The 9,737-nt window shown below is 44.0% G+C and overlaps 1 protein-coding gene across 3 annotated transcripts in view; it reads right to left on the bottom strand.

Moving 5' to 3' along the window:
* Nucleotides 1-1,362: 1,362 nt before the first annotated feature.
* Nucleotides 1,363-9,737, bottom strand: part of LRP4 (LDL receptor related protein 4) — an 87,692-nt gene continuing 79,317 nt past the window's right edge. For 2 of the 3 annotated variants that reach the window (XM_018082750.2, XM_018082751.2), the window contains exons 33-38: nucleotides 9,288-9,401; nucleotides 8,871-8,994; nucleotides 7,803-7,870; nucleotides 7,109-7,196; nucleotides 6,446-6,587; nucleotides 1,363-4,708 (exon numbers count right to left, since the gene is read on the bottom strand). In XM_018082750.2, coding sequence (XP_017938239.1) covers nucleotides 4,373-4,708; nucleotides 6,446-6,587; nucleotides 7,109-7,196; nucleotides 7,803-7,870; nucleotides 8,871-8,994; nucleotides 9,288-9,401 — 872 coding nt within the window. In that variant the 3' untranslated portion in view covers nucleotides 1,363-4,372. Of the gene's footprint in view, nucleotides 4,709-5,813; nucleotides 5,883-6,445; nucleotides 6,588-7,108; nucleotides 7,197-7,802; nucleotides 7,871-8,870; nucleotides 8,995-9,287; nucleotides 9,402-9,737 lie in introns of all 3 variants that reach the window. The other variant, XM_029964174.1, reaches the window with a different exon arrangement.

Genomic DNA, 9,737 nt, shown 5'->3' with positions numbered 1-9,737 from the left:
GTCAGGCCGCCCGACCCTTTGGCCAAGGGCTAAAGCAGCTCTGAGCCGGTTGATTCAGCCTTGGGGAACGTCCCGTTAAAGGGGAACGGCCTTTCTCCTCTTTAATGTGGTCACTGAGTTTGCAAAGCAGTGACTGAAGAGGAGACTGAGAGGGGACCTCATCGATGTCTATCAGTATCTGAAAGTACGGTGTCAAGAGGACGGATCCGGGCTCTTCTCGGTGGTGCCGAGCAACAGGACGGGACAACGGACAGAAAGTGATGCACGGGAAGTTTCACCTGAACACGAGGAAGGACTGCTTTACTGTGTACGGGACTGTGTACTGGGACAGGTTGGCCGGAGGGGTTGTGGAGCCTCCCTCACCGGAGATATTCTATAACTGTCTGAACACAATCCTGTGCCAGGGGCTCTGGGATGACCCTGCTTGAGCAAGGAGGTTGGACCACATGACCCACTGTGGTCCCTTCCAACCTCATCTATTCTATGAATCCTGTGCTGTTGGAGTACAGTGTTTTCACTCCTTTGTTTCTTCACTTCAGCCGAAGAAATTGAAGGAAAAATTCTTAGGGGTAATTGGAATAGAAGACAAGGGACAGCAGAGTGCCGTGCACACAACTGCAGTTAATCTTATAGTGCCTTCTCTCCCCCCACCACGCTGTGTAAGCACCATCAATTTTTTAAAAAGTGAGGTGATTATATTTTTTCATGACCTGACTGAAATCACTTCTGCACTGTGCTTCAACTGTGAAATGAGCAGGAGTAGAGCTAAAATGTTTTACATACTTCTTTCATCAAAAAGGGACAGAATGTGTTACAAGATTAGCACCAGTACTGCAGTGTCAGTTATTAGTGGATGTTTCATTCATTACTCAGCCTTTTGCACTATTGAAACTCTTGGTTACAAAAAAATGCAACAGAAGCTTGAACAAAACCCCTTACAGACAGTAAAAACAGCTCTTCTTCAGAGCTTTATTTTCCACTGGGCAGAGCCTTGATACCTCTCTATAGTCCTAATACATTCCAAAAAAAACATCCTCTTCTGCTGTTGCTGTGTTAAAATGGGGGAGGGGGAAAGGGAAAAAAAAAAAGAAAAAAAGCCAGGCGGGGGCAGAGTGAGAGGTATTATGTGTGTGCAGGAATTTGCAAAAGTGACTGCAGATATTGAGCCCTTCATTCAAAGTCACAGGGGTGACTACGGTGTGTGCTACAATCAGGTTATTCTAAGAACACAGATCTGTTTCTACCTTCTTGCTCCTCTCAAATGAAGCAAAATTGAGGTTCTGTGCAAACAGGTCTGGGAGCTCCTCTTTCAAAGGAGAGTCCAAATAACATGCATGATTCACAACCAAAAGCCAGGCAGAGTGGTTAAGAAAAGCTAAATTTATATTAAATTATCATCAACCCCTAAAATACTGAACACAGTGGTTAAATAACTCCAGAAAGTCCAATGTCTCCAGTGAGTAACGTTAAAACCATTACACAGGAACACACGGAAATCACTGACGTTAGCTCAGGACAGACAGGAGAGAGGTTTGCTTTTTACATAGTAAATCAGTGCTCAAGAGATCATCCTCCAGTAGCCTTTCTACATTCTTTACATCCTAAGTGCAACGAGGGTCTTCTCTTCCCCAGAACAGGAAACCATGATGCAACCCCTAGACAGCATCTCACTGGGGCTGTCTAGGAAAAAAGACACTAATTTCTGCCCACCTTGCTGATAGAGGACAGGCTGTGCGACATGTTGTTGCTCCTTTTCACCATAATAATTTGAGGAAGGGAGCAGAGAGCAGTTATGAATGGTTGTTAGGCTGGAGTGTGCAGGGTCCCTCCTAAGAAGCAGCAGAGAATATTGATCAAGGTGGAGATTACAAGCACCATGAGCTGTTGAAAAAACTGTGTTTTTCCTTTCCATTCAACACTTGTGACTCGGACAGCAATTATTTTAACAGGCTGACTGAACCTCAAGTGACAGGTCTGGGCAGATGTTTCCCTTCACCCCTGTCCCACTTTATGATTTTGGTGCATGCTCACTAAAGCTATTGGGGCAAAAAACCCCCCCCCAAACAACTCATTCCAAAACTCAAAGAAACCCTGCTCTCCTACAAGTCAGAGCCTTCCTCCTCAATCCCCTCACTCCCAGCCCTGATGCCCCTGCCCCTACACATGGTTTCTTTTCAAATCGATTCTTCTGCCTACACTTGAGCCCTCTGGTGGTGTCCCTGCATAAGGTGGCTTAGACGGGCAAGGTCTGTGTCAGATACATGCTCCTCTCTCAGTTCCCAGTCGAGTCCACACCTCAATCCAAAAGTGCCTCTGCCCAACGAAATCAATGCTTCCCAGGCTGGAGTCAATCAAATAAATAATTAAATAAAAATCTAATTAAAAAAAAATAAAAATAAATCCCTCTGGGAATAGGGAAGAATCCCACATTAACACAGGGAAATTTCCAAGCCTTAGCTCCAGTTCATTTTCCACAGGAATATACACCAGTCAGCCCAATGGTGCAGTTATGGACAGAATTTCAAGCCACCTAGCCAGGCTGAAGCTGCAACCTTCCCCCTTCTGCAAAGCTACCTCTGCTGTGAAAAGTACAGCCAACCCACTGGCAACTGTTGTGTTTTTCAGGGGTAGCTGGCCTGTTAGTTTATAAACAATGTTAGAGCAGCATAGGATGATTTTCCTTTTTTTTTTTACCAGCTGGAAAAATATCACATGGGAGATGCAGCCTCCCTCTACCTCTAAACTATACCCCTAGTGTATGTTTTGCTCTCTTTACACCATGGGTGGGAATGTACTTGACCTCTTTCTAAGCGATAAAGAGGTTACAGAGTTTGCAGTGAGAAATTCTTCACTGGAAAGTTCTGCTTCCAAGTATCTGGCTTAATGCTTAGTATTTTACCCTGATGGTATCCATGTGACTTGAGGGGTTAATATAAATCTCATTTTGGAAGAAGTGTCAAGAGATATTTTCTCTATCTTTTTTCCTTCTCAACAAACAGATGACAAGAGAATATGAAAAGGTGGCAGTAGTCCTTGGGAGCATGCAAGCCTCAGCTCCAAATGCTGCTGGGCTGTAGCTGCAAGGGTAGGATGACATTCCCTAGAGGGTAAGGGCCTTGAAGGCCAGAGAACAACTGAAGCTCGTGCAGCTGATGGGAAAAATTACTTGGCAAGGAGAGCTATTTAGTGGTAACAGAAGAATTTAAAGTGCAATTCTATCTGATAAACAACTACTTAAAATGGCCCTTGCAGCTCCCTGATTATTGTCTCCCATTTTAGGTCAAATGGGCTCAGCCTAGTAATAAAGCAGTTCCTAACTATCTGCACTGAGCATTCTCCTCAGACTCAACCTAGGAATTCTCTTGTCCATTGTTATGGTAGTCAAAGGTCCTAAAGGCCAAGATAATTGGGACCTTGCAGAATTGGGACTAGTGGGGACCCAGCAGATTTTCGTTTTTTATATATCAGTTATGCTAAGTCAAGTAGAATTCAGGTCTTGCTGAGATCCATTTCCTCCCATTATCTCTGTAGAGCTAAGATAAATACCAACCTCTTCTTCCCTCAAGTTCAGCACTCAGACTCCAGTACCCACAGGGAACAGTTCTGAAAGGGCCATTTGCTGACTCTTGTTTTTCCAGAGTAGAAACATGTTTTAACTGGAAAGGGGAGAATGGGAGCAGTGTCCACTGCCAGCAACAGACACAGTGCTCCAATCTGAGCATTCCTTAAAGTTTTTAGTAGCAGATGAAAAAGTAAGCAGTGATGCTCTCACAAGGTGAGTCATGGCAACTGTGGTGACCCTCTTTATGCCATTTAAAAGGTGACCTGATGCTGTGTCAGTGTCCTCTTGAGCCCAAAAGTATACCCCATCTATACCATGACCTCTCTCAAGTCAGAAACCCCTCAACACCAAGCCTCAAAGAGTGCTGCTAGTGCTGGAATGACTAGAGATACTTTTGTGACCAGGAGCCAGCAATGAGGCAGCTCTGCTCTCTTCATGGGCATCGACCGTGAGCTGGATAGCACCGGACTTGCAGGTTGCCAGGGAACACGAACTCTGAACCAGATTCAGGCCAGGGGAGTCACTGCAAAAGTTAACGTGGCAGCTTCCAGGAAAAGGGAACATATAAATAAACCACAGACAGTGAAAATGAGTCAAAAGGGTCTCTGGGTTCCAACCCACCCATCCTCCCTCTCCAACCACAACAGCACAGCTGCCCAAGCTCCTTGCTGAAAGGCAGTCACAGTCTCAGGGCCCCTTGTGAGAGAGGCTGGTCTCTGTGCCCTTCCTTGCCTAGCAGGCAGAGTCCTGTCTTTTTTGTGCAGAGCGGAGGGTAGGGAGGGTCAGAGCGATTTCCAAGTCACTTGCACTTTAGACCTCACTCTCCGTGGAGGGCTTGCGTTGGTGTTTCCAGCCTGTGTCTGGGAGTGAGCCACGCCGTTCAGGAGTGGCTGCTGCTGTGTTCACACTGCTGCATTCAGACTGTTCCTCCTGTAGCAGCTGCTCAGTTTCGGTGTCATCCAGTGAACCAGAACTAGCCTGGATAGAGACCGTGTCTGTCTTCATACAGACGTGGTCCCGGAGGATCCCTCCTCGAGAGCTCCGAATCTGCTTAAGGTCATCCCATTCGGAATCATCACTGGATAAAAGGCATATCCCCTCCACAATCTTGATCTTCTCCTTAGTGTAGCTGTGGTCAGGACCAGTCTAGGGAGCAGACAGATGAATGAAAATAATACATCTATGGAAAAATATGGCAAAGAGCAATGCAGAGCTGGAATGAAGACAGTGAAGCAGACAAAAAGCTGGACCTCAATGTAAACAGCCACTGGCTTTAACTGCCACAATGGCAGAACCCATTCTAACTTTCCCTTCAGTTCTTTACCACCCCTAGATGAATTCTTCCTGCAAGAGCTCTCATTCCAAATTCCATAAGACTTCAAATCATGGAAGGGGAATGAGGATGAGCTCGCTCCTCTAATTCAACTACATATATTCCCTGACAGCAAATAGTAAGAACACTGAACCTAAAAAGGAAGAAAAACCCCACCAAACAAAATGGGAAGCAGGAACAGACAGAAAACCTCATGGTAAAAGTAGACAAGGAATCAATTCTAGGCCTGCAATATATTTACATCTGAGTCAATCTAGATTTCCCTCTCAGGAAAGCACAGCTGGAATACCACTGTTGAATTGGAGTCTCATAGTGATACAGGCTAAAGGGACCACACTGAGATTAAAGTAGTGAAATCTGCCTAACTTGGCTCACCTACAAATAAGGAGTATTAGAACATCTGATATATCCCTGAGCGGGAGGTAGAGGGGGTGGGGAAATATACATTTGGGTACATCTAGGAGCATCAGAATTCAGAGAAAAGTGGAAAGGATTTAGATTCCCAGATAAATAATCCTGGCTTATCCTTTGTAGGTAAGGCTAAAATGGCATGAAAGTTTGGGAAATCTATTGCATAGTAACTTTGAAAAAACAAGTCAGGGAAAACTCTCTCCTGCATAAGTCTTGCTGTGATCCCTGCTAGAGGAACTAAGTGATCTAACAGATTATCATAAATAGTCCTACAGAAATTATCTTTTTCAAATCTCATATACGGAGTATGAGTAGCCAAAGCCCAGACCAAAGAATCTGCCATAGAGAATGACTTATACTTTCTTGACAGACAGTAGAGCTGGTTTAAGGACATAAAAGAAGGAGGGGAAAAAAACCAAGAAAGAGCAATTAGTATGGGACAGCGCTTGAGCCACACAACAGAGCTTGAGTGAGGGAGGCAGGATCAAACACACAGAGTAGTGATACCTGACGTGAGGATGTGGACGGAAATCAGAAGAGGGAAGATGAGAAGCTATCTGAGTGATAAGAAAGCTTCTGAGGAAAAAAGAAAGGAGAAACTAAGTGCTGCAAGATATCATATTAAACCCTCTCCATCCTGCGGCCAGAAGTGTGGACCTCTGAGGGCCTTGAAAATGCTCTATTTAATGAGGGCTCTGGTTTTTAATCTATCCCACCCCTTCCAGGCAGTGCACAGCCAGCAGCCACATTTTTGTTACCAAACCCCTTCTGGCTGCCTGGTTCCCCTGGTGACTGTCCAAAGCAACCTTGGTGCAACAGTCACTAACTGAGACCTGTATCCAAGGAAGACAATTACAATTTCCTCATGTACTTTGAGGGCCAGCAACCAATGCACATGAAATACAAGACACTTGTGTGAGTGGGAAAGAAGCAGAGAACTAAAGACAGGTCAAATTCACTACAGCTCACTGGGGAAGAAGTGCTGCTGATCTCCATAGCAGTTTCAACAATTCATTGAAGCTGTTCTCCTATGTCCTAGAAGTAAATGCTGACAAGTTGCAATGTTTTCACATACTGAGGTCTGTAATACTCAACAGCAGCTTGAGCTGGGCTCTCATGTCCTTAGTAGCAGCTCTTACCTCTTTCTTATAGCACAACTGGTTGTACATGGTTGGTTTGGGAATTGATTCAATCTTCACCTCCTGGGTAGATGTCCGATATGAGGGATTACTGTAGGTTAGGTTCCCCACACCAGGGTCCGTGAACTTGGACTTATTATGCCTAGAGGGAGAAAGTGGTCAGAAAAGACACGGGGTCCTACTGCCAGGATCCAAAGTTCCTGAGTGCTCAGCAAGTAGAAAGCTCCAGTAATTTTCACTTCCCTCAAAGAGGAAATGCTGGCTTCACTGGGCTCTTCAGCTACTAGTCCATTTACTAGCTACAAGTACAGCAAGGCACTGCCATGTAATCACAAAAGCTATACTGGGAGGAACTGGTGAAGTTATCTGGCAGAAAGCATATGAGTTCATACATCTACTGTGATATGAATTATCTCCCATCCCTGTCCATAACTTATAAGGTCTCTGCAGAAAATAAGGCTTCAGATAATAGAACTGTATTCTCAACACTTCAGAGGCACAGGATTCAAACCTTGCAAATAAAATCATCAAGCACTGCTTCCAATGGAGAACAAAAGGATTGTAAATGACAATAAAGAAAGATTAAGTACTTTCGGGAGCTTTCTTCTCCTACAACCCTAGAATTTCCTATTGGCCAGGAGAGGGGGAAAAAAGATCACTTACCTATATATAATTAAAGCAGCAATAAGCAGCAAAATCAACAAGATGCTGAGAAGACCTCCAATAATGTAGCTGACATGCAGTCCTTCTCCTGAAAGTGAACACCAAGGGTAATTTATGCAATCAACTTTCACTGGATAATACTGACCTTGGTGTAATGCCTAATGTGGGGGGTTTACCCATACAGAAGTATGTAAAGCAAAATGTCAGCACATCAAGGTTTAACAGAGGACTTTGTTTGGCTTCATATGAAACCAAACATATTACAACCTTTCCTCCCACTCAGGCCTCAGCAAACCAAGGAGCACTGAGATCTCTGTAACAGTGTTGGAAAAGGAAGAGTTAGGTTACTCCTGCAGTGGGAAACAATTACTCTAGTCAATCACTTTCAACTAAACACGAAGGGGACAGTGAAGAAGAGCATCATTAATGGGAAGAACCCAATGGATGATGTATAGGATGAAAGAAAACAGAACTATTCTTCAGACCAAAGTGTCATTTGGAAAAGTCTGTAGAGAGGCTAATAAATGTCTATGGCTGATGTTCATCCTTAGATGCACTTTGCTCTGCTCAGTGGGCATTTGAGTAATTAAAATCTGAGTTTCAGAAATCTGGATTTCAGACACCATGGACTGAATGCCCTTGGCACATCTGGAGGAACAACCCTGGTGGAGAGGAGTTAAAGAAGGGAACTCACCCATGGTTGCCAACACTGCCTCGTTGGCATGAGTACACAAGCCTTGCCTAGCATCTTTGTCAGAGCAGCTGAATGACAGAAGGACAAACAGTTACTGCAAGTAGAATCAACAGTATCAAAGGTATCAAAAACAGAATGGAATGGGCTAGCACTGATATCCCTTCAATTTCCAGTTCAACAACAGACATCTTTCTTTCTCTTCTTCAGTATTCTTCTGTATCCAGAGAAGAGAGGACCATATACACATTTATACAGGGGTGTGTGCATGTATGTATCAATCAGTCTGCAATATCCTTATATCTAAGTCATTCTAGATTCACCTCTCAGGTACACAAGTGTACATGTGTATGTATCAGAAAACAAATTTCAGCATCTGTGCTGAAGCAAAAATCGAAACATCTCCAAGTCAGCACTAAGACATTCCTATCCAATGAATCACACTCAACAAAGTAGAAGTTTTGTCTTGTAAATAACTCAGCCATATAGTAGAACATAATTTTTTTCTGAGCTGTATAAATAGCAGGCTGTAGGGAATTAGCAGAAAAAAAGTCTCTTAACTACCTACATTGTAACTTTAAATATTAGAGCTGCCAATTTTCTGTTCTGCCCCAAGCAAGATATCCCATTGTAGCCAGGGCAGAAGCACTTCCTCAGATGTCTGGCTTAGGTCTATCATGTGTCAGTTAATTAAAGCAACACTCCCTTGTCCTCCTCTCAGAAAAGAGTTCTTAAAATTAGGAGTTCAAAAATCAATCAAATAAATGACACATGGTGTAAGGAGGATTTTAACACTTCAGCACTTCAGGGGGATTTTAACAGTCAGCCTAGACACAATTTCAACAAAACAGACAGAAAGATTCTGCACCTCTTTCTTGCCAGCTCAACAGTGTTCTGCATTCTTTTTTATAATGTTCCCCCCATTAAGAACATGAAATCTGGAGCTGGAATAGCCTCTTTTGGCTAGGGATAGGTACATTTGGATGATGACAACCAGAGGGGGCTTGCATGTGGCACCTTGCAAAAGCTGTGACTTTCACACCCCAGTTCCAAGAGAACAAGAGCACTTACTTTCCTTCCGCTGCTTCCAGAGACGTGAGAGGTTTGGTTGTTGAGGTATCTACTCTGCTGGGTGGTGTTTGACTTCTCTCCCTTACACTGGTTGGTTCAGGACCAGGAGGTACCACACCAGGAACTAGAACAACAGAGAAGAATAAGCAGGGCCCCAACACTGTGGGACAGACGAATAAGTCTGACTAGCCATTTCTGAAACTCTAAAAAATTATATGAGCAGCTTTCTCATCTCAAACCCAGTCGGTCAGCAGAATGCAGCTCCATTGGTCACAACCACCCGCCTCATTTCCAGTATACAACTCTGCATAAGATTTATACACTGGAGAGCCTCAGCTGCTCTGGTTGCCACTGCATAAGCAGTAGTAGTGGCTCACTTATGGAAGCTACTACCCCAGGGACACTCAGTAAACTCACTGGTAGAACAGGGCCGCCCATCTGGTTCATCTGGACATGCGCAGATAAAGTCAGAAGCCCTGGCAAAGCAGAGGTGAGTGCAGCCTCCATTGTTCACTCCACAAGCATTAGTACCTGGAAGGAATAAACAATTTTCTAAACGTGTTGCACATGATCAGGGAGGAGATCAGAGCAACCACCTTTTTTCTTGCTCAGCCAGAGACAACTTTGTAGAAATCCAGCAAGTTACTATGTTTTTGGCACATGCTCTTCGTCTGACTGCTAACAAAGTGATGACAACAGCCAGATACTGATTGGATTAGGGCAGTCTTGAAATAAAGGCACTGGAAATCCTTAGATAGAAGCCCAGACAACAGAGTTGCACAGATATAAAAATAAAAAGCTCCCATTCTTCTGTTTTAACACAATGTCAGGTGAACAACACAGAAAGTGACATTTGCTAATCCAACC

The sequence above is a fragment of the Manacus vitellinus genome, unplaced genomic scaffold (assembly GCF_001715985.3).
Source record: "Manacus vitellinus isolate BGI_N305 unplaced genomic scaffold, ASM171598v3 scaffold_6_pilon, whole genome shotgun sequence".
Taxonomy (NCBI): domain Eukaryota; kingdom Metazoa; phylum Chordata; class Aves; order Passeriformes; family Pipridae; genus Manacus; species Manacus vitellinus.
Note: the sequence above shows the minus strand (reverse complement) of the source record. Positions and strands in the feature narration are given on the sequence as shown.